The sequence below is a fragment of the Centropristis striata genome, chromosome 5 (assembly GCF_030273125.1).
Source record: "Centropristis striata isolate RG_2023a ecotype Rhode Island chromosome 5, C.striata_1.0, whole genome shotgun sequence".
Lineage (NCBI taxonomy): Eukaryota > Metazoa > Chordata > Actinopteri > Perciformes > Serranidae > Centropristis > Centropristis striata.
In genome coordinates this window covers 4421326-4446011 of record NC_081521.1, presented here as the reverse complement: position 1 = coordinate 4446011, position 24686 = coordinate 4421326, and the positions used below count along the sequence as shown (strand labels likewise).

The window sequence follows — 24686 nt, the reverse complement described above, 5'->3', positions numbered from 1 at the left end:
ACATCCCAGATTCTTTACCTCAGGGACTGTCAGGTGGTGTTTGGCCAGTGTCAAGCTTTTATTTGAATAGGGAGGCAGCGACGTTGCATATAGACACTCCCTGTGGTATGCACAAACCGGCTCCCTGCCTCATAACTGCACCAGACAGAAACGCCACAGATATTCACTGCGCTGCAATGCATTGCAAGATGGTTGTAGGCATGAACGCAATCTTAGCTTTCATTATAATGGGACTACTGTTATCACTAAATGACACTAATGTACATTTTTTTGATTTTTCAAATGTTTGCAAACATCTACAGAACAATGTGGATATTTTTTTTCTTCGGTTTTTAACGTTTTTTTTAACAGCCAAATCTCACTGCGATTATTTTTCAAAAAGTGGGAAGTCTGATTTTTTTTTTAGCAATAGTACAAAAAAGAAAAAAAGGACAACTTGCAACACTTTTAAACTAAGTTAAGTGGGTTTCAAAACCTGCACATTTTTCACATTTTTTTTATATATCAAACATGGTTTGGGCTCATCAAAACAATCTTTTAAGGGTTGTATTTACATTCTGTGGAGAAAAAAACAACAATTCTTCTCATAACCACTCCAGTACCTTGTAGCTCAGGTTTTGTTTTAATCAGTAGCATGTAAATACAATGTCTGCCCAGCTCTGAAAAGAATACATTCTCTGTGTTTGATGTAAATACCAACTGCTTGCCTTTATTATACATCAACTGGCATCATCATTACGCCTGTCTGCAATATCAACTTGCATTGATGAGGGTCTGAAAATAAAACATGAGAGTGTTTGCGCACAAGCCTCCACTCTCTGATCTGTAAATATACATAAATACTGCTCCTCAAACAGTTTTTGCGAAGTATGAGATGGACAGGTATGAAAAGATTGTTAATTAGAGACGACAATGTTTTTAATACAGTGTAGAAAGAGACGAAGACAGATACAGAAAGCTACACATAGGTCTCGACACGAAAAAATTACAATATCATTTCCAATAATGACATTACACTTCTGGTGGGAAGGCGAGAGAGTAATGACATCAATCTGGTGCTCTATGCAGACCCAGCAGGCACAGGAAACTTATAAGGAGCATGTACATATCTATAATACTGTATTATGGCTAAATAGATAGATGTAGATGCAGCTATATACACCAGATGCTACTCAGCATGTTCACAGCAAGTTCCCCTTAATGCATCCAATGTTATTTATAGTAAGAAACTTGGCTTCACTTAGTTTCAATGAAAACATCTTGATCTGTGGAGTATGTCAATAAAGAGAAGTCATGAGTTTTTTTTTTATATAAATAGTGTAGAAAACAATATAAAAAAAGGTGATGCTATAAATTAAAAAAAATCACAGATGACAAAAGAGGATGTTTTTGTATTTACATACAATTAAAAAAATGTCACTGGCAAGTACAATCTGAGACATTGAATGGCATTGGACGTACAAATGTGTTAAATAATATAAGGCATGATAAATATCTAAGACTTATCCACTTTCCCCGACACTAACCAGCCTCCTCCTTTTACAATGAACTACTCTGCTTCTCTATCGGACCGCACCTACAATCCCTCTCATATTTCTACCTGTACAACATTCTGTCTTTATTATCTTTGTCTGCAGAGAGAAAGAAAGAGAAGAAAGGAAGAGGAATTAATGTTAGTCATTAAGATATGTTGTAAACTACACAGGGTTAGGGGAGGTCTAAAGACATCTTCAGGTCAGTCAAACTTGTATCACATCGTCCACTACTTTGGACTCTCCTTTGGTCAAAACAGTCCAGTCGATCAGATGACTGCCATCTGAACAGTCAATATATTGATTGTGTATCAGTCGGTAAACTACAGATCAGCAGGTCAGGTGGGAACAGGAGCGTATGGGCACATATGTGTTGACATGTTTTGGTCTGATGGCCCCTTGGTGGTGGTGCGGGGGTTAATCGAGGATGGTGACTGAGTTGGGCATGCCGTTGGCGGCCGGGGAGACGGCGGTGGGGTTGAGCGGCGAGTTGTCGGGCAGAGCCTCGCTGGGCCGGCTGAACTGGCTGACCAGAGACTCGTCCATGTTGAGCTCGGTGGTTATGGCGCTGCTGCCGTTGAAGTCCAGGTTGTCCTCGCTGCACAGTTTGCTCTCCTCGCCGAGCGACGGCAGGCTGGCCGTACGCTTCTCCTCCAGGTCACTGCGGCAGGTCAGAGCACAGAGGAGGTGAAGCAAGAAATACTGGGAGGAGCACTTTCTCCCTGAAGACTCAAGTGAATACATTTGAGGAGTTTTTGCACAAATGGAAAGTGTACACTGCAAAAAATGTGTCTAAAAACAAGATAAAAACACTAAATCTGAGGGAAATGATCTTGCTGCATGGACAGATAATTTCACTTGACAAGATTTCTTAAATTAAGATTATTAAATCTAGAAATAAGCATGTTGAACGCTTAATATAAGAACTTAACTCTTAAAACAAGATCAATTATCTAACACTTCTTAATCTAAAGTTTTTCTTTATCTTGGTAAGAAACAAATAATTTGCAGGTCACTCTGCTCGGGCCAGTTCATCGCTGCTTGCAGCTTTAATTTATCTTGTAATATAATATATATATATTATAAAATCACAGTAGTTAAAATATTACTGTAGAAAAAACACAGTAGACAGTATGAAAAGTAAAGTAGACTACTGTATTTTTCCATTTTTATCATAATTTTGATCAGAATCAGTCCTCTGCAAATGCTGTTTAAATAATTAACTTAACTTAAAGATTTTCATACAAAACACAGTATGGAAATCAATTGTAAAACAGTAAATGTATTAATATTATTTTCTTTAGTGTATTGAGTAATTACTTGCAATTACTAGTTATTTCTATAAAAAAATAATGATGAAACTATTATCAAATTGACAGCATTGTTTACTGTGCCATATTGTCATATACAGTACCATAAAAAATCTGTGTTTAACAGTTTTTTTTTTCTTACAGTAAACAAATCAGTACTGTAAATAAAACTGAAATTACAGTGTTTGTTTTTATTTTACAGTATAAAAAACAGTACTGTAAATAAAAATGCAGTAGTTCTACTGTAAAGTGTAGACTGTACTGTAAGTTACTGTAAAAATCACAGTAAATTCTTTACAGTGTATTTACATATAAACTTACACATATACTTATTTGATTAGGACATTTTTGTAGCCCATATCAGCATTATGCATTACTCTATAATTAAACCAAATGTTAGAGGGAAGTGAGTATGTAAGTCAGGCATTGGCAGGGTGTAATAAAAAGTGGGTTTGGGACAGCACATCACATCACAGCATACCTTTCTAGAGATCTGAAGCAGGGCCAGGCATTGGGGAGAAGAGGGACAATGAAAGGAACACAAAGGGTTAGAGGAGAAGCAAACAGTGCTGAGGGAATCAGGCCTTTGTTAGGAAGAACAATAGAAACGATCCGTTGAATCATCATGTAAAAGGCAATTCAGACAAACCTGTACTCCCCGAAAGTCTCATCCTTCATCGGCCGTGCCTCTGAATCCATCGGACCCTCTTCTTTATCTTTCACTGCAAAAGAAAGAGATTATTGGGTTTTATTATCGGGAAGATCTCAGCCATGTTTCTCTCTCAGCCACCGCCCCAGACATCGATAATGACATTCTGTCACACAACAAGATAACATCGAGAGAAAGAAAGACGTCTGTGTCTGTGGAGTTAACCCTTTGATGCACAACATGGGTCTAAAGTGACCCGATATGTATGAGTTTTTATGTTCTATATCTTAATAAATTATTTTCATCATTCAGTATTCCAGGTTTTTCTCAATTAGTTTGTTTTTGATCATCATACATCCTCATTTTTATGTTTTCCTTTATTCATTTTTTTAATAAAATGCCTTTTTGTGTTACTACTCTTCTAATGCACAACAAGGGTGAAAAACATAGACTGTATGAAATGAAAAATAAAATATAAATAATATAATATGATATAATATAATATAATATAATATAATATAATATAATATAACATAATATAAAATAAAGTGAAAAATGACCCATATCCATTTTTAGCTAAGTAGCTTGCTAAGCTAACTACTTAGCTAACTTCTTGGCTAAGTATTCAGCTAAGTAGCTTGCAAAGCTAACTACTTAGCTAACTTGTTGGCTAAGTAGCTTGCTAAGCTAACTACTTAGCCAACTTCTTGGCTAAGTATTTAGCTAAGTAGCTTCCTAAGCTAACTACTTAGCTAACTTCTTGGCTAAGTATTCAGCTAAGTAGCTTGCAAAGCTAACTACTTAGCTAACTTGTTGGCTAAGTAGCTTGCTAAGCTAACAACTTAGCTAACTTCTTGGCTAAGTAGTAAGCATGAGAGGTAAAATGTAAATAATGATCAAAAACAAGATATTTAAAGCATACTTGGAATATTCAATCATAAAATAAGTTGATATCAAAAGATAGAGCACAGAAACACACAGCAAGCATTTAATAATAATAACATGGGAAATGAATGAGGGTCATTTTTGACCCATGTTGTCCATTAGAAGGGAGGTCAATATGTTTTGCATCAAAGGGTTAAAGGATTTAGACTCTGTGTTTGGACAGAATTGCTTTATTTATGTGGTTTAAAGTTTGACTTTTAATGTGTGTTAAAATCCCAAACAATTCAAATATTTAATTGTTCCGAGGTATGGTGCCAGTGGGTTTGGTTAGTCCTCGCTTTTAGTTTAAAAGGAAATTTAGAGTTGTTTCTCCCTCGTGTGTAAAGGGATGAAAGGCTGCAGGCTGCAGTTACTCCTGTGGTTTGTGATTAGTATTTCATGTTTTTTTCAGGCTCTTACTGTCACAGTAGTGCAGGCTTAGAGTCACTTTTGCTTTTTGGGGGTTCCTAACTGACCCGCAAGTAGTTAACCCTTCTGAGTTTTGGGCTATTTTGTCCATTTTTTAATCCTTTTCATTCTGCCTGTAAATGGTATTGATATTTTTTTTCCAGCATAACCTCACCTATATGACCTGATAATTAAAAGCTGCTGTTTTTGACTGAAGTACTTTTTTCAAGAATTTCAAGCAATTCTATGAAAGTTAACCTTTAATAATCGTATGTTGAAAATGATTTGGGTCAAAGAGGACCCCATGACCACAGGAGGGTTAACTGGTTTTATTCTGGTTTTAAGTGGTTTTATTTGGTTTTATTCTGATTTTATGTGGTTTTATTCTGGTTTTAAATGGTTTTATTCTGGTTTTAGGCGGTTTGAACTGGTTTTATTCTGGTTTTAAATGGTTTTATTCTGGTTTTTAACTGGTTTTATTCTGGTTTTATATGGGTTTATTCTGGTTTTAAATGGTTTTATTCTGGTTTAATGTGGTTTTATTCTGGTTTTAAGTGGTTTGAACTGGTTTTAACTGGTTTTATTCTGGTTTTTAACTGGGTCACTTTGCGGCAATGTTAGTCTGCATGCTAATAAGCAACTAATTAATGTTGAATATGTGTTCCCTAATATAAAATGTTACCAAAATGGTAGTTATAAGTTATAGGTTTTGGTATTTGAGCCTGTCACTGAATTAAAGTCGAACTGCAGTCATAATATCTGAGCACCGTGATCGTCTTTTTTGGATTCTCCTCCACATCTTTCCTTAACCTCAAGACATTTTTCATAGAGGTCAAGCTAAAGTGGTTCAGAGGAGACATAAAACGTCATTTTTTGACTATTTGACCGCACCCCTCATCATTTATTTGGCGCTGTAGCCGCTGCAAGGTTCACAAGCAGAATGCTAAACATGGTGTAGCTTTTTTTTACTGTCCTTTTTTTCCAGTAAGAAGCATATTGTTTATTGAGGAGCATTCCTGTAACTGGAAGGCTTCTTTTTTCTACCGCGGTGTCATTTTTATTATCAGACAGTTTTATGGCTCCAGACTCCAGACTGTCCGGTGTCACCAACAGAGGTCGAGCAGAGTGTGACGCAGCCAGACTACACTGATAAAACATAAAGCTTACCAAGTATTTTCTTCTTATATCTAGCAAAAGTATCTTAATTATATTGTTTTGAGTATAATTTACGTACTGACCATAGCTTTATGTGCTTATTTAATTATTAGTATTATTATTATGTACTTATTTAATTATCTTATTGTTTAAAGACTTGTTTTTAGGATTGACATTGTGAGCTTTTTCATGCTTTTCAAGCTATTCAACTGTTGAATATGGTGAGTTTTTACCTAAAATATTGGCTCCAATTGAGAGTTTTAGTTGCATGTTGTTTTAATGTTATTTCAAAAGCATTTTCTATCACCAAAACATGCTCGTTTCAAATATTACTGGCTTATTTTAATGTTATTACAGTCTGCCTTTTCAAGCCACAATTGCTCAAAATAAGTATATTTGGATTTATTTCAAGACATCATTGGTTTTTCCTGTGGCTAGACATTTTTTTACTTATTTAAAGAATTCTTACAAGGAAACATTTACTTACTGCACTGGCAGATAATTTTACTTGTTTCGAGCATGTATTTGCTTAATTTTAGTTATTTATTCCTTATTTACTGTCAGTTGGTTTTTGCAGTGTAAAATTGAAATGTTCTAACACACACAGGCTAAGAGGGAGGACAGGTTATAACACATTTATCATAGTGGGCTGCACTTGCCTGAGTACTTCCCCCCTTTACTCCTCTTGATGAAGCAGAGGATGAGCAGGATGAGCAGCAGCAGCACGATGGCGCTCACCACACCGATGAACCAGCCCTGCGTCGCAAAGCTGGGTTGCACCTCCGTCACTGCTTCTGAGGGGAAAGAAGAAGGTTGGTGGGGAAGAAAGAGAGTATGTTTTTTGTGCTGGGGAAACAGGATGAAAGTACAAGAAGAGAGCACAGCAAAATCCAACCTGGTCTCACAGGAATCCGTGAAATAGCCACAGATTCGCTTAACTCAAAATCCGTGGAATAGCCATGGAATAACTCAAATTTCTGTGAAACTGACACGGATTTCGCTACAATGCAAGTTAATGAAAATATTGAGTTTTATTGAGAGAAGAGACATTTTTTTCATTTTGACTTACTGGATCAACATTTTGAACACAAAAAAAACACACAAAAAAACAAAAAAATTACAAAAAACACACATATAACACATAAAACATGAAAAACAAACAAAAAACTACACAAAAACACACACAAAATTAAAAAAAAAAAAAACACATAAAAAACCCCACATAAAAACACAAAGAAATTACATATTTTTTTAAAAACAGTAAACACAAAAGATTGCATTACAAATGCTAAATGCACTAAGCTAAATTAGAAAAATCTCAGCAAAAAAAAATTACCAAAAAAAGACACAAAATTATTATTTTTAAAAAGACACAAAATTACTAAAAAAGAGACAAAATTATTTTTTTAAAAGACACAAAATGACCCAAAAAAGACACAAAATTATTATTTTTTAAAAAGACACAAAATTACCCAAAAATGACACAAAATTACAAAAAAAAAGACACAAAATGAAAGAAAAAAACCTAAATTACTTTAAAAAAGGCACAAAATGACCAAAAAAAGACACAAAATGACCACCCCAAAAAATACACAAAATTACTAAAAAAGACACAAAATCTCCGGCGTTTTCGTGGACTCCAGATGGTTAACACTATTAAAGAGTTAAAATATTAACACTTTTTAAAGTGTAATTTTAACTCAGAATCCGTTAGAACTATATACACTCAGAAAAAGTGTTAAAGTTAACACTCTGTGAGTTCAATTAACACTCCTGATTTTGCTGTGTGGAAAGGCAGGAGAAACCAGATAAAAGAGAGAGAGAAGAATCTAGAAACAGAACATTATGCATTCTGACAGAGTGGCATTGCACGTGGGAACCAAAGAACACAGCACAATACGCCAAACAAACACGAGTAATGGATCATTTCATATGGCTAACCAAGCTCTCTTTTTACATCGAGTGTTTGAAAAGCACTTCACAGGCAGAGGAGAGAGCCGCGAGAGTCTCTCTGCAGGATCAGGTTTTTATATTTAGATGTGGGAAGCCCAGAGGAGAGAGCAGAGAAGATGAAAGAAGAAGAGAATATGAATGAAGGCTCATAGTACCTGTTCCTTTTGTGTCGATGTCAGCCTCCCAGAAAGTCTTGTTGTTGTAGGAGAAGCGTAGTTGATAATTAGAACCAGGAGTTAGGCCCTGGAGCTGGTAGAAAGACTGAGAGGAGTTCACCTTTTCCGTTGTCTTCCATTTACTGCCATCTGCAGAGACATGACACGGGCCTTGATGTTGTTTTTTTATCCGTCAAGATTGTGAAACTATTCCCAAGATAGAGCAGTAGCAGACTAAAGACTAAACAGAGATCTTCTCTGTGATGAGAGGGAGTTCTGTATGTTTATATAACTAACACTGTGTAGTGCTGACTACAACAGAGCACATCTACTAATGCTGTTAATGTTACACAGATAGAGCACCATTGCAATAAAAGGTGTGTCTAAAAACAAGATAAAAACAATAAATCTGAGAGAAATGATCTTGCTGCATGGACAGATAATTTCACTTGACAAAATTTCTTAAATTAAGACTATGAAATCTAGAAATAAGCATGTTGAACACTTAAAATAAGAAATTAACTATTTTTTTACCGTAAAAACAACAGGTTTTTTACAGTGTAATGAGGTTTTTCTTATACAATGATTAGTTTAGATAATATACCATTTTTCCTGAGGTAGTGGATCTGGAAGCTGACGTTCCGGTGTCTCTTCTTGGCCACCCAGCTGAGGTTAACCGAGTTCTCCCCAGTAGTCAGGTTGATGTTTGCAGGAGGTGCTGCAAGATATTCAGACAGAGGAATCAAATTATGGATCTAGAACAATCTGTTCGTTTCAGATCTGTGATTGATGCACAACATGGGTCTAAAGTGACTGGATAGAGTCTTTATGTTCTATATCTTTGCAATAAATTATTTTCAGCATTCAGTATTCCAGGTTTTCCTCAAATAGTTTTTGATCATCATACATTCAAATTTTGTGTTTTCCTTTATTCATTTTTTAATAAAATCTATTTTTGTGTCACTACTCTTCTATGCACAACATGGGTCAAAAATTACCCATATCCATTTTTTAGCTAAGTAGCTTGCTAACCTAACTATTTAGCTAACTTCTTGGCTAAGTGGCTTGCTAAGCTAACTAATTAGCTAACTTCTTGGCTAAGTAGCTTGCTAAGCTAACTACTTAGCTAACTTCTTGGCGAAGTAGTTAGCTAAGTAGCTTGCTAAGCTAAATTCTTAGCTAACTTCTTGGCTAAGTAGCTTGCTAAGCTCAGTACTTAGCTAACTTCTTGGCTAAGTAGCTTGCTAAGCTAAATACTTAGCTAACTTCTTGGCTAAGTAGCTTGCTAAGCTAACTACTTAGCTCACTTCTTGGCTAAGTAGTTAGCTTAGCAAGCTACTTAGCCAAGTAGTTAGCTATGTAATAATACAAAAACTTTTTTCTTCATAAAGTATGTGAGGCAAAATGGAAATAATGATCAAAAACAAGATATTTAAAGAATACTTGGAATATTCAATCATAAAATAAGTTGATATCAAAAGATCACAGAAACACACAGTAAGCATTAAATAACATGGGACATGAATGCGGGTCATTTTTGACCCATGCATCAAAGGGTCAAAATGACTCATGTGCATTGATTTTTCTGCAGATTCTAATGACAAAAAAGGGAACCCTTTGTTTTTTGGTACAGATTGTTCCACATATTTCATTTTTCAGTCATGAATCCAGTTACGGCGGTAGAATCATAAATATTCATAAACTAAGTTGATATCAAAAGATAGAGCACAGAAACACACAGCAGCATGAAATAACATGGGAAATGAATGCGGGTAATTTTTGACCCATGTTGTGCATTAGAAGGGGGGTCAATATGTTGATATGCATCAAAGTGTTAATACCTCCATCCAGTGTGGTGGCTCCCTCCCTCATGATGGGCTCTCCGTCCCCTGCAGCCGTGTGTCCCCTCAGGAAGAAGCGGTAGTGGCTGTGGCGGTCCAGGTTGCTCAGCGTGAGGTGGGTGACCATGGGGTCGTCTATCTTCTCCACCTGCATGGGGCTGTCATCAGTCTCCACAACTGACCACAGCGAAGAGGAAGAAACGCTCAATCACAACTTGATCTTCAGCACATCGTTACGGCTGACACATTGACTGACTGATGAGCATCGTTAGGGCGCTGTGTGTTGACGTGTTTCTATGTTATTGATTCAGTTAAAAATGTCATTCATACTACTGATGTTTTCACTTGATGCATCATTTGTTACACAGAAGAATTTTTGTCCCTGATGTTGTTTTTTATGGGGTTTTACACTGCAAAAAAGGAGTCTAAAAACAAGATAAAAACACTAAATCTGAGGAAAATTGTCTTGCTGCATGGAAATTTTTTTTAATGTAAATAGTCATATTAAAGTCAAACAAAATCTTTAGATATTCTATAGATATATAATTTAAAAAATATATATTTAATAAATATTATCCATATTTCAAAAAATAAATTATTTGTAAAATAACTTACGGTTGTTTACTATTATTTGATGGTAAGTATTTAGCCACTTTTGCTGCCAGACTTTTTTACCTTTTTACAAAGTGTCTATTTGTGTTCGATGGACAGATAATTTCACTTGACAAGATTTCTTAAATTAAGATTGTTAAATCTAGAAAAAAAGCATGTTGAACGCTTAAAATAATAAATTAACTCTTAAAACAAGATCAATTATCGAACACTTCTAAATCTAAAGTTTTTTTTATCTTGGTAAGAAACAAATAATCATCAGGTCACTCTGCTCGGGCCAGTTCATCGCTGCTTGCAGCTTTAATTTATCTTGTTTTAAGAGTTAATTTCTTATTTTAAGCGTTCAACATGTTTATTCCTAGATTAATAATCTTAATTTAAGAAATCTTGTCAAGTGAAATTATCTGTCCATGCAGCAAGATCATTTCCCTCAGATTTAGTGTTTTTATCTTGTTTTTAGACACACCTTTTTTGCAGTTTACACAGAAGAATTTTTGTCCCTGATGTTGTTTTTTATGGGGTTTTATGATGCTCACTCTGTTGGTACTGCAGTAGATATCCGATGAGGACTCCATTGGGCTGGCCAGGTGGCGTCCAGTGGAGGGTCATCTCTGTCTCTGATGGGCTGTCCAGCCTCAGGGACATAGGAGGACCAGGAACTAGCGGGGAAAAAAACAATGGTTACACTCTTTGGTAACCTGCCTGTAAAACAAAAGGCACAACTGCAGAATCTGGTTGGACGGGCAGGAAAAATAATCGGTATGCCACCCTCATCCTCTCTTCAGGAAATCTTTGAGGAGGCAAAGCCGCAAAATCGCTGGTGATCCAAATCATGTTCTCTCCAGAGAATATGAGCTGTTGCCTTCAGGAAAAAGGTACTGCAAGTTAAATAGATACAAACTGTCCTTCATACCTATCTCCATTAAATTATTAAATAGCGCAAGATAGTGTGTGTGAGTGAGAGATTCACAAAGGGATTGTGCAATAAAAACGATGCTACAGGGAAGTGCAATAGAATAATCAGTGTAATAGAATTAATGCTGTTGTATGGGTATATATGCAATAAGAGTGTTTGCAAAAGTGCAAATGGAGAGTGTGTGTGTTCTGTGCTGATATGAATTTATGTGATATGTAAACAGACTTCCTTTTGTGTGTGTTTGTGTTTTGTGATGTGCTATATGTGAACATGTGACATTCTCTTGTGTCCAAAACAAATTTCTCCTAAGGGAGACAATAAAGTAACCAACTAACTAAATAACTACCGAGAGAAAGATCAAGTTCATTATACTTGCTATTTTTAAGTTGAATAACTTAACAAAAATAAGTAAACAAACTGTTCAGTTAAGTCAGACTAACTTGGCTTATTTAAGTTAGTGACAATTGGAAAGATCAAGTTTATAATACTTACTGTTTTTAAGTTTAATTAACTTCAAAAAATTAAGTAAATACACTTAGATTTAAAGTAAACTTAACAAGTAGATATCAAGTAAACCTAACGTAAGACTATCAGTTATATTTACTTACCTTTTTTTACTGCAATCGTTTCCTAGATTCTTTTAAGTAAGCTCAACTTCTCACATTTTACAGTTTAACGAACGAACGAACGAACGAACGAACGAACGAACGAACGAACGAACGAACGAATTTTTACGAATATTTTCACTGCTGAATAATATCAGTTTCACCCTTCTTCCTCCCACTTTATCTCTGCTATCAGTGTCATTTCCTCTGTTCTGATCCACTATCCACTCTTCCTCCCATCTTTGTCACTTCCTGTCTGTAATTAAACCTCTTCCCCCACTTGATCTATCCCCTCCTCCCAGTTTGTGGGCCTCTTTTTCCTCTTGCACTTGCAATTTTTTTCTCATTTTCTCACCTCCCTCGTCGGTCTTGAAGGCCAGCGTCTCAGAGGGGGGTCCCTCCCCCTTGCTGTTGAACACGGTGACGGCCACGGTGTAGTGGGAGTACGGTCTGAGGCCCCCGATCACCTTCTTCTCCTCTCCGGCTCCGGTCTCCACCACCACAGTGGTCTCTGGCTCCCTGGACCTCCGGCCTCGGTGGTGGACCCTGGAGCCGATTCTGGTCAAATAAACCTGAAGCCACGAAATCAGTCGGTGTTAAATCATGAGCGAGAGAGTTGTAGGTTAGTTCCTGATTTACATGTTAAACTTTAACCCTCTGAAACCCAAGCCGCTTCAGGGTGTCAGGACCAGGCGGCAACCTCCGGGTCTGAGCAGGGAGGCCAACCAGGAAGTGCCTTAAGCTGCATTCTACCGAAAATTCCAGCAGGGGGTGCTAAGTTTGGTTGCAAAAAAAATCTGTCCATTCATTTCAGTGCAAAATTTGAAAACTTCTCACTTGATTTATTACCTCAGAATTTTTTTTCAGTACAACACTATGGTCTCAATCACTAGTAAAAAATCTCTTCAAGACAATTTGATGTTAATAGTTCTAATAATGGCCCCATTTAGAAGAAAATAGAAGATAAAGAATCATATGATTTGGGGCGGGGCTACCTTTGATTGACAGCTCACTGACAAGGCGAGCCGTCATCAGGAGAGAAGCAGAACAATGCGTATCCATGGCAACGTGTCAATAAAGTTATATCTAACGTTATATAGATATAAAAAAGGACGTTTAGCGGTTTGGTCTCATCACTTTTTTCACTTAATGACAGTTTATCTGAACGTTTTGTTCATTAAATGTCTTGTTCAGTGTTTGGTTGGACTAACAGACACTCCAAGGAGTCGCTGTTTAGTTTTCTGGGGTCCATAACAAACATTTGTTCTCCTGTCCTCTCCTCTCTGCTCTGTGTAAACAGATTTTCAGTGAATATTTGTCACGTGACCGTTTGTCTCAGCAGAATCAATCGTGGCTTCACAGCATCACTGAGGAGCAGAGTTGAATGTTTTTAGCAGGATCTAGTTATTCAGAACTGTTTCTTTCTGCCGATGTTTTAAATGAGACATGTAGAATAAAGTGATCCAAACAAGCCTTGTTTTGGTTACTTATTCTAACAGAAATTTTACTAACCTATGATCCATTCAAGGACTGTCGGAAAGTTGAAATCTCAACTAAACTGCCTGTTTTTACAGTTTCTTTCTATGATAAATGGTGTATTTTTTGCAATCTTTTAAAGAAAACATACATTTCGAGTCTGCCGGCAGCATTTTGGGGTTATAATTAATTCATGACATATCAAGAGAGATTATCTGAAAGCATTAAAACTGTATTTTTAAAAAGCAGTTACAGTATGGCGAGGATGTTGAAAGGATGATGCATCAACAACTTAAAATAGATAAAGCAAAGCAGTGTGATCCATTCTGAAGGCGAGATAAATACTTTTTCTTTTTTTTTTAAATCTCTTCTTGTCACAACCTTGAAACTAAAAAAGAACTCTGAAGCTCTTGCCAAGCTCAGATCTAGTTGCATGTATTATTAATGAGGACAGGAGCTGAATATGTTAGGCCAAACAACAGAGGAGATCTGGATCAGTACCTTATATCCCAGCAGGTGTCCTCTGACCGTCTCTTTGTCTACTGCGGCCCAGTTCACTCTGATGGTCGTGCTGTTTATCAGCTCCACAGCCACGTTCATGGGAGCCTCCAACGGCACTGAGAGGCAGTGAGAGACAGGAGGTGACAGGTGAGAAACAAGTAGAAATAATCACATAACAGGAAAAGAAAAGCTGCTGAGAAACTGCAGAGCATCTGTTTTTGTAACAATATCTAACGTGCAATACTCAACATTTTACTTGCAATGTACTTTTTACTGAGCTAGTCAGTCACTTGGATTATCTTCTAAACTGAACTTTAAATATTTACCAAGACTTTGTCCTTCCTTACTCGTTTTTGCATGTGCCTAATTTATCTTGTTTTAGCTCTTTCATATATTTCCTGTGCACTGATTTGGTGGAGAACCCACAATATTATTGTACTTTATTCTATTCTATTCTATTCTATTCTATTCTATTCTATTCTGTTCTATTCTATTCTACACTCAAAAAAGGTGTGTCTAAAACCAAGATAAAAACACTAAATCTGAGGGAAATGATCTTGCTGCATGGACAGATAATTTACCTTGACAAGATTTCTTAAATTAAGATTGTTAAATCTAGAAATAAGCATGTTGAACACTTGAATTAAGAAATTAACTCTTAAAACAAGATAAATGATCTAACACTTCTAAATCTAAAGGTTTTTTTTTATCTTGGTAAGAAATAAATAATCATCAGGTCACTCTGCTTGGGCCAGTTCATCGCTGCTGGCAGCTTAAATTTATCTTGTTTAATTGAGGCGGAGCAATCAAGCGCAGAAAACGGAGGTGCTGATTGGCTGAAGAGGCGATCTGTGTATCTGCGCTCAATTGCTCTGCCTCAACTACCCAGATGTTCGTCACAGAAAACTGAAATTGAATTTTGCGAACTGAATTTGAATTGTGAGAACTGAATGTTCAGTTCCAAATTAATAAATTCAATGTCAAATTATAATTCAGATTCAGTTTTTTAATGCAATGATTCAAATTGAACAATACAAATTCAATTTGTGTGATTCAAATTCAGTTTTTAATGCAATTATTCAAGTTAGGAATTCAAATTCATTTACATTTAAATTTAGTCATTTAGCAGATGCTTTTATCCAAAGTGACTTACCGGAAGAAAAAAACAAAACAATCAAGATATTGTGCAGTAAGAGCCATTAGTGCATCAATAAGTGCTCAAATATAATTAATTCAAATTCATTTTTTTCACTTTCTTCTAGCTTTAAACCTAAACCTTCTTCAGCTGAAAGACAGAGATGTCTTAACACCGGCAAGATGATTTTAAGAGGTGAATATTTTACCGTCTTCTCCTGAGTAGCCAATGACAGGGTCAGGTTCAGGTCCGTCTCCTTTGTCGTTGGTGGCCTGGACTTTGATCTCGAAGGCAGAAAAGTTGCCGATGTCGCTGACTGTTAGTTGTGGTGCTGTTGTGTAGTTGATGTGCCAGTTGGGCCCGCTGCCCACCACTCGCCTCCACAGCACGCGGTACTTGAACTCCGGTCCGTTGAAGTTACGTTTCTCCATTTCCTGCAGTGACAGCAGCATCAAGCAACGACTCACAACATGTAGTTTTATTATTTTTAAAAGCAAGTTTTTAACAGACGACATTACATCACCCCGATTTTAGCATCTTTGCACTGGCTTCCTGTCCAATTTTAAATCACTTTTAAAGCTCGTCTCCTAACCGTGTATCAGAATTATTAATTCCCTATGAGCCAACCCCTCTGACTGTTCTAGAGTCAAAACTGAAATTGTAGTGGAAAATCTCAATAGACGACAAGAATTTCTTAGAAAGACAGCCCTCTGCGGGATTTAATGACAAGTATCACAAAACAGATGCAATATTCAAGATACACAAACAGGTCCCTGGTGTGAACAGCAACTGCGTAGTTTTCCTATTTCTGTTACTATTATACATAATGTTCATGTGTCAGGTCTCATGTTTTCCTGTTCTTGTTCCAAATGGTGCAGTGGGATTTCCTAAATCAGAGCTGCTCATATTTTAATCAAGCAGGAGTTTCCTGTACAGAGACTGTGACTGTTGGTCAGATTCTGTGTGTTTGTCAAATCATATGTGATGCATTTTTAAACTGCTATATATCTGATATTTAATACATCTTCAAATTAATTCACAACATAATCTAATGCAGAGGTGTCAAACTCTGGCCCGCGGGCCAAATTTGGCCCACAGTATAATTATATTTGGCCCGAAAGGCAATACCAAATTATTATTATTATACAGCGCAAATAATACTACAAATCCCAGAATGCTCTGCTCGTGTTTTGGCTTGAACTAAGTAGATTAACAATTAAAGTTGTCTTTATGCACTTTTTCTTGCTAGTCCAAGGCTTGAATGGTTGCACATTCATTGAAGGATATTATTATTATTAGCCATTTGGTTTATTATTGTTATTTTATTCTCACATTTATCTTTAGCCTGTGGAAAAAGATTACTGTTAAATTTAAATTTAAAGAAGGCCGCATATAAAATAAAGGGACATACAATTTTTATTTAAATTTTATTTAAGAAATGAATGCCATTGATGTGTTTGTTTGTTTTATTTTATATTAGATTTTGCATGTTTGCAATATTAAGTTATATCAAGCTTTGCTTGTTCCATTTCGTTTAAACTTGTTTAGGTCAATTTTCTTCAATAAATATCAATGTTGGCCCGCGACTTTGTCCAAGTTTTACATTTTGGTCCACTGTGTATTTGAGTTTGACACCCCTGATCTAATGTCAGTCATTACTCTACAAAGTGGGTCACTTTGCGCCAATGTTAGTCTACCAGTGACCCACTTTGTAGAGTAATGATTGACATTATAATCTACCAATCCTCATCCAAAAGGAGCCTCCAGTCACGTCAAAGGTCGGCTCTATATACACTACTGGTCAAAAGTTTTAGAACACCACAATTTCAAGTCCAATGAACAGCTAGAAAGGGTCCAAAGGTAAGTGGTGAACTGCCAGAGGTAAATAAAAAAGGTAAGCTTAACAAAACTGAAAAATAATGTACATTTCATAATTATACAAAAAGGCCTTTTTCAGGGAACAAGAAATGGGTTAAAAACTTAAAGCAGTTCTGCAGCAACGGAGGTTGATCAAGCCTTGAAAATTGCCAAGTTGCTACCAATTCCTACAGGTGTCCCAACTTTTCTTGATCACTTACAACCTACAAGTTGCTCCACATTTAAGGGAACTTCTGCAACAGAGTTGGGAAGAACTTTCTGAAGAATATTTGATTTCCATTGAGTGTGTTAAGCTGTTCTATCTGTTAAGGTGGATACTTTGATGAGTCAAAAGTTTAGAACACACTTTCCTTTCTAAATTGATTCTATTATTTATTTTTTTAACTTCAATTGTTTATTTGTTATATGCATTAATTTCAGAGTACACTGAGACATTAAACTGCATCATTTTCAATAAAATTCTGGAAAAGTTGGGGTGTTCTAAAACTTTTGACCAGTAGTGTACATTAAACCTTTCAGAACTCAAATCTATATCTATCAAATATCTATATATCTATATCTATTGGCCTGATATTGGTCTTTGTTAGATAATAAGTGCATAGAGGTGACAGTTGTACCTCCCAGGTGATGACCAGGGTGTCGGGGTCGTGGGACTCACTCCTGACGTCTTCGGGGTTATAATCCGGAGCTGTGACCGGAAACAGACACATTGTCGAGTCAGTGGAGCTTCACTTCCAGAAAGAAAACTTGTAGTTTGGAAACTGGGGCTCTAACCTTCAGCTTCTGTGTTGTGGATCTCCGATGGCTTGCTGGGGTCGCTCTTCCCCACATCATTGATGGCAATGACCCGGAAGCGGTAGGACATGTAGGGCCACAGGGACAGACGAGCTCGCTCCTCGCCTCCTTTCACTCGCTTCAGCTCCTCCCAGCCTCTCTCCTTGGAGCCTTGGTCCTCAAACTCTATCACATAATCTGCAGAGAGAAGAAGAAAGAGTCAGTGAGTGATGGAGAGAGACAGCGGGTAAACAATAAAGAGGCAATAGAAACATAAAAAGACACTCAGCGTGGTGATAAAGTCATTCTGAGGCACTTTGAGCTTTATAAGAGTGTGATGCTGCAGATCAGATATTAATCCTGTCCAAGTCATATAAACAGAGCAGCTTTCATTTGGCCAGAGGGAGGAAAGATACGGGACTGTTGTTCAGTGTTAGACAAGATCAAGTGTTTAGTGTTTGTTTGTGTGTGTGTGTGTGTGTGTGTGTGTGTGTGTGTGTGTATCCTCCCTTGTTGTTTCCAAGGTTATAACAGTTTTGGATTTTTCATTAGTTTTAGTTTTAATTTCGTTGTGATTTTTTGTTTTCAAATTCAGTTAGTTTTAATGAGTTTTTAGAGTGAGTTTGCTAGTTTTAATTAGTTTTTATTTTTTGGAAAATGCTTAGTTTTAGTGTTAGTTTTAGTTTTTTTTGTAATGGGGTATTTTTTGGGTGCAAGATTTAAAAAAAAAAAAAAAAAAGTCACAATAAATGTTCCTTTATTTCCTCTGTCTGATCCATCTCAGCCCCAATAAGTTTATTAAGTCATAAAACCAGATAGATGAAATAAATTTCATATCAACCAAAAAGGTTTACGTATGAAAAAAGTTGACAAAGATGAAAACGAAGGACATTTTTCACTATAATAAAAACACTAAAACCAAGCATTTTCCAAGGAATAAAAAATAATTAAAACTAGCAAACTCACTCAAAAAACTCATTAAAACGAACTGAATTTGAAAACATAAAATCACAACGAAATTGAAACAAAAACTAATGAAAAATCCAAAACTATTATAACCTTGGTTCCCAGCAGGAGAAATTAAGAAAATAATCTACTATCTATGCATATAAAAGGAGCTTTAGCATTGAAGAGAAGAGAAGCAGAGTCAGCTGTGTGCAGCATAGTGTGTAGATGTGTGTTGTGTACCTGTGACAGGGCTGTTGTTGTTGTCTCCTGGAGTCCAGCTGAGGGTGACGGCTCGACGCTCAGAGTCAGAGATCTGGAGGAGGACGGGAGGGTCCGGACGGTCTGAGGGGGACGACAATAATATCATCAATCAATGGCTTAATGCTCTGGAGTAATCAATTACAGTGAATTCTACACTGTAAAAAATGTCTGTAGATTTTACAGTGAAAAACTGCTAAACCATGACAGTAAAAGGCCGTAAAATGATAAATGGGTTAATTCAGTTTCAGTAACAATGAAACACTGTAAATGTTTATATCAGCCAAAACAGTATTTTCTTACAGTTTTTTTGTTTTTTGAAAAATACATTACTCCACTGTAAAATACGCTGGCACTGTGTTTGTAACAAAAATATACTGTAATATATATATATATACAAGCATCACTGTCATTTTTGCATTTATCTTTTGTAAAAAATAATTTTTCTCACTGTTAAATGTATTAAACATCATATCTCTAACAAAAATATACTGTAATATTTAATGGTAAAATCTTTAATTTACCGGTATACAGCATTTATAAAGTATTTTCTTGTCAATTATATGGCAAAATAGCATTTCTTTTGATGGAAACACTTTTTATTCATAAGATAAAAAATGGAATAAAATGGCAATCTTAAAACATGAAATCAACATTGCTAATATCTTTTTACCGTAATATTAAAAAAAAAAAAAAGTTCTACCGATTTTATTACAGTAAAGTTCTGGCAACCACAGCTGCCGTTTGTTTACCGTAAAAGCAACATTTTTTTTTTTTTACAGTGTATGAGAAATACCAAAAATGACATCATATTGCTAAATTTAAAATTAAGGCATTTTTCAGTTTTCTTACAGTACCCAAATCACTTACCTTCATATTAGTTTTAAAAAAACTTTTTCTACGGATATATTTTTAAATAGATATTTACTCTATACTTAATTAGACATTTTTAAGGTTAACTGTAAATATATATACATATTTATTTATTCATTTTTTACTGTATATATCCGTATTTTAAAAAAATATCTGTGATATAACTTACAGTTGCTTATTGAAATTTTTGCTTCCAGACTTTTTACCATTTTTTCAGATTTTTTTTTTCTTTAGTGCATATTTTTTATGAAAGACAGAACATCATATATGATGAGGGATCTTACCCCATAAAGTGAGAGAGGCGCTGGCTTCAGCCATGTCGTGCTTGGTGATGACCTGGCAGGTGTAAACGCCCTCATCACTTTCTTCCACGTTAGTTATTTTCAGGTCTGAACCATCAAACGTGTATCTGAGGAAAAAAGGTCATAACTGTTATCCTCATCTTCCACTTATGTTTATGTAACATGACCAATACAGATAAATATTGTTACAGTGGGAAAATAACTAATGCACTGCAAAAAAGAGTTGTCTAAAAAGTGTTTGATTATTGTTAGTAATTTCTAACACTATCCTCCTTATTGTCAGTTCTTCAGTCTTACTTTTCATCACTGTGGGACTCAAAGATCTTGTGGTCGTCCTTCCTCCACTGGATGAGCGGAGCGCCCAGTTTGTTGTCGACGACGGACTCACAGGTGAAGATGGTCGTCTCTCCACGCTGAAGCTTCACGTCCTCCGGAGGAGACCGGATCATTGTCCTGTCTGCAGGAGACACAAGACACAGACACATGGGCTGAGGACAAGCTCTGTGTGTGTGTGTGTGTGTGTGTGTGTTCTTGTACTTCCTACATAGTGAGGACCGGAACATGTTTTTAACCAACAGAGTGAGGACATTTTTGCAAAGTGAGAACATTTCAGCCGGTCCTCACTTCTTTAAAGGCTTTTTTGAGATTTCAGACTTTGTTTAAGGGTTAAAGGTTACATGATGGTGATAATTAACTCAAACTGTATTGTGTGGTTACAAAACTAACTAACTACACTAATTATAGTGAAAATGTCCTTCGTTTTCGTCTTTGTCAACTTTTTTCATACATAATGAAGATGGATCAGACAAAGGAAATAAAGGCAAAATTTACTGTGACCTCTTTAAATCTCCCACCCAACAAATACCCCATTACAACAAACTAAAACTAATAAAAACTAAACTAAAACTAAAGCATTTCAAAAAATAAATACTAATCTAAAACTAGCAAACTCACTCTAAAAACGAATCAAAACTAACTGAATTTGAAAACAAAAATTCACAACAAAATTATTATAACCTTGCAAAGGAATTCACTGTTCCAATGAGGGTCCTCACAAAAATAGAAGTACAAGAATGTGTGTGTGTGTGTGTGTGTGTGTGTGTGTGTGTGTCCACTCACTGAGCACCTCCAGCTCGGCACTGACAGACAGGTTAGAGTTCAGCACAGAGCAGCCGTAGAAGCCCTGATCATCGCGGGAAACGTTGAAGATCTCCAGCGCTCCGCTGGTGAGCTGGTTCACTCTGGGATCAGCCAGAAGGGACGAAGTGCTGGAGCTCTCCCTGGGAAATAAACACACAGTAGAAACACGATAAGCAGAGTAAGAAACAAACCTTCTTTAGCAGCTGCACTACAAAAAAGGGTGTGCCTAAAAACCAGATAAAAACACTAAATCTGAGGGAAATGATCTTGCTGCATGGACAGATAATTTACCTTGACAAGATTTCTGTTAAATTAAGATTATTAAATCTAGAAATAAGCATGTTGAACACTTATAATAAGAAATTAACTCTTAAAACAAGATAAATTAAAGCTGCAAGCAGCGATGAACTGGCCCGAGCAGAGTGACCTGACGATTATTTGTTTCTTACCAAGAAAAAAAAACTTAAGATTTAGAAGTGTTAGATAATTCATCTTGTTTTAAGAGTTAATTTCTTATTTTAAACGTTCAAAATGCTTATTTCTAGATTTATCAATCTTAATTTAAGAAATCCTGTCAAGTGAAATTTTCTTGCAGTGTACAGAAGCTGGAGCCTGGTTGGATGGTGAAATTCACAGTGACAGCCCAGATGTAACAGTATTTGGCTGTTAATTTATGCATTTAAACAGCTACCTACGCAATAACATCATCCCTGTGAAATTTGTTAAAATGAGAATCTGCCAGACAGACAGCACGCTATAATACATAATGTGATACAAAGCAACAGAGAACAAGGTGGTTGGGTTCCTCACCATACGACATTAGGTTTAGGAGAACCGAAGGTCTCACACTCCAGCGTGGCGTTCTGGCCCTCTGTGAATGTGTATGTGTTCCCGTCCTCAGTGAGGATCTGAGGAGGCAGCTCTGAAACAACACACACACAGAGAAATGTCACACACACACACACAGACCTACCTACACACACACAACAAGAAATGCCCTGTAGTCGGGGTTCAGAGGGTTAATAAGTGATATAAAAAAAACCATTCACCAATGACGTAGACGTTGGTGTTGGTGAGGATGGACCCGTGCTTGTTGGAGGCCTGGCACTGGTAGATGGCAGTGTCACTGAAGTTTACATCCTTCAGGATTATCGATCCGCTTGCTGTCAGAGAGCGTCTGGAGTCCTTGTCAAATTCTGCAATGCAAATAAAAACACGAAGTCAGCAGGTGTGGCCAATTTTATCAGGCTGTTCTGGATAAAATTCCCCTGTTTGATCACTGCAGAGAGACTCTAACCCCCTCAACCTCCCACAGACACCTGTTGACTGTCTGCTGCTGTCTGGGGCCTAGTAAGGTTCTCTCCATAGCAACCGCTATGTTATCGCTTATGTCATTCCAGCGAGCTGAGATGAAGACTGATTAGGTACTGGGCAAATGCAGGCCTGACCCCTAAATTCCACTGAATGCGTAACGGCTGCAGATCCGTCAGCGGAGCCGATACACATTCATTATAATCACTGTGTGAGATTCCAGCAACTCCGTATCCGCTGCGTAGTGAGTCCGACATCACACGGCCATCCGTCAGCCCATCAATTCAGCACAGAGCAGATCGTTCGGGGCAGGAAGTCGTGCACAGACACAAAATAAAACATCCGGTATATTTTCAAAATAAAACACCTCGGGTTCACGGCGGATCGTATTTCACAAATTGAAAACGTGATGATGGGCGGGGACAGACCTGAAGAGGTTTTTACTCATGTTTTCGCTCCACTGACACCATGGATGAGGAGATGTTGATTCTGGAGGTCCAAAATCATACAATTATCTATGACCGTCACATCCTTTATATAAGGACAACCATAGAAAGGATGTGTCTTGGACAACCATTGCAGGAGTAATGGGAGTGGATGGTAAGTTACTAATATGGTCCAATAAAAGTTATACACAAAATGAGACATTCTCTAGTTATACATGTAGAAAACCCTTGACTCGGGACTCCGCTGTTTTTTCATTGTTTTTCCTCCTTTCCTCTCCTCTCGTTGTGCTGTATTTCTTTTCTTTCATCTCTGTCTTCCTGTCCTGTCCACCTCTGTCATATTGTATGTGTGTTTTATACGTTTGGACAAGTTGATGGCTAATTTAGTTGTCCCAGTACTTGTTACTCTAATAATTACTTTACAATAAAGGAAAATCTGAGTCTGATCTGATTTAATAAATCAGAAAATACTGTCGGAAAAAAAATAAATCGTCATATTTTAGGAACAAAATGTTCAATAAATCAGGCTGTGAATGATATATAGACAAACCCCTCCGTAAAAACCTCTGTCTCCCTGTCATATATGCCACCTCTGTCATATTGTATGTGTGTTTTATACATTTTGGACGGATTGATGGCAAATTCCGTTGTACTAGTACTTGTTACTCTGTGCAATGACAATAAAGGCTTCTGATTCTGATTCTGTGTGCAGTGGCTGAGGTTGTGTTGTGTTGTTGTATTCAAAGATGAGTGTGTGTACTGACTTGTGAGGGGTTCCCCGTTGATGGTCCAGCTGATGGTCGGAGAGGGGATCCCGTCCGCCTGGCAGTCCAGTCTGACAGTCTCACCGGGGGCATATAACTGACTGGGGGGCTCCTTGATCCAGTAGGGAGCCGCTACAGGGGCCAGAATATATTTATTACAGACAAGACAAGCAAAAATATAATCACATAAAATGACCAATGACCAATGACCACATGCAACAAATAAATTAAAGACTCGATAGTATTTCAGATTTTTTGGATTTCATTTTCTTCCTCTGCGAATGAAACAAACTTTAAAGTCAGTAATGGCTAGCAACACTGCTCCAAGTATTTCTGGATTTTTAAATTCTAAATTAAAAAGACAGTTTGCAGAATCAAACCATTAAATTATAGCCATTTGGATTAAATGTTTAGGAATAATTGGTCAACACTGAGTAGTACTTTTTACTTTTGGTACTTTAAGGACATTTTGATGCTGATGCTTTTGTACTTTTACTTCAGTAAGTTGTGAATACAGGACTTTTACTTGTAGTGGAGTAATTTCACCGTGTGTACATAAGTAATGGATCTGAATACTTATTCCACCACAGGCATCATAATACATGCTTAAATAATCCTTATCTCACATGCAATATTGCATGTACTACTCCACTGTAAAAAAGAATATGTTGTTTTTACGGTAAAAAAAACGGCAGCTGTAGTTGCCAGAACTTTACCGTAATAAATACGGTAGAATTTTAAAAAATATTACGGTAAAAAGAGATTTGCACTTTTGATTTCCTGTTTAAGACTGCCATTTTATTCCATATTTTACTGTATG

The 24686-nt window shown here is 36.7% G+C and overlaps 1 protein-coding gene across 4 annotated transcripts in view; it reads right to left on the bottom strand.

The window, feature by feature from the left end:
• Window positions 1-239: 239 nt before the first annotated feature.
• The window catches only part of l1cama (L1 cell adhesion molecule, paralog a), a 41139-nt gene continuing 16692 nt past the window's right edge, over window positions 240-24686 (bottom strand). The window contains exons 9-28 of one of the 4 annotated variants that reach the window (XM_059333172.1): window positions 23867-23998; window positions 22395-22541; window positions 22156-22267; window positions 21325-21485; window positions 20503-20662; window positions 20188-20312; window positions 19013-19114; window positions 17825-18022; window positions 17668-17738; window positions 15381-15606; window positions 14038-14153; window positions 12416-12632; window positions 11076-11198; window positions 9928-10104; window positions 8691-8804; window positions 8087-8236; window positions 6638-6769; window positions 3492-3564; window positions 3324-3335; window positions 240-2193 (exon numbers count right to left, since the gene is read on the bottom strand). In XM_059333172.1, coding sequence (XP_059189155.1) covers window positions 1950-2193; window positions 3324-3335; window positions 3492-3564; window positions 6638-6769; window positions 8087-8236; window positions 8691-8804; window positions 9928-10104; window positions 11076-11198; window positions 12416-12632; window positions 14038-14153; window positions 15381-15606; window positions 17668-17738; window positions 17825-18022; window positions 19013-19114; window positions 20188-20312; window positions 20503-20662; window positions 21325-21485; window positions 22156-22267; window positions 22395-22541; window positions 23867-23998 — 2792 coding nt within the window. In that variant the 3' untranslated portion in view covers window positions 240-1949. Of the gene's footprint in view, window positions 2194-3323; window positions 3336-3491; window positions 3565-6637; window positions 6773-8086; window positions 8237-8690; window positions 8805-9927; window positions 10105-11075; window positions 11199-12415; window positions 12633-14037; window positions 14154-15380; window positions 15607-17667; window positions 17739-17824; window positions 18023-19012; window positions 19115-20187; window positions 20313-20502; window positions 20663-21324; window positions 21486-22155; window positions 22268-22394; window positions 22542-23866; window positions 23999-24686 lie in introns of all 4 variants that reach the window. The other 3 variants (XM_059333169.1, XM_059333170.1, XM_059333171.1) reach the window with 3 other exon arrangements.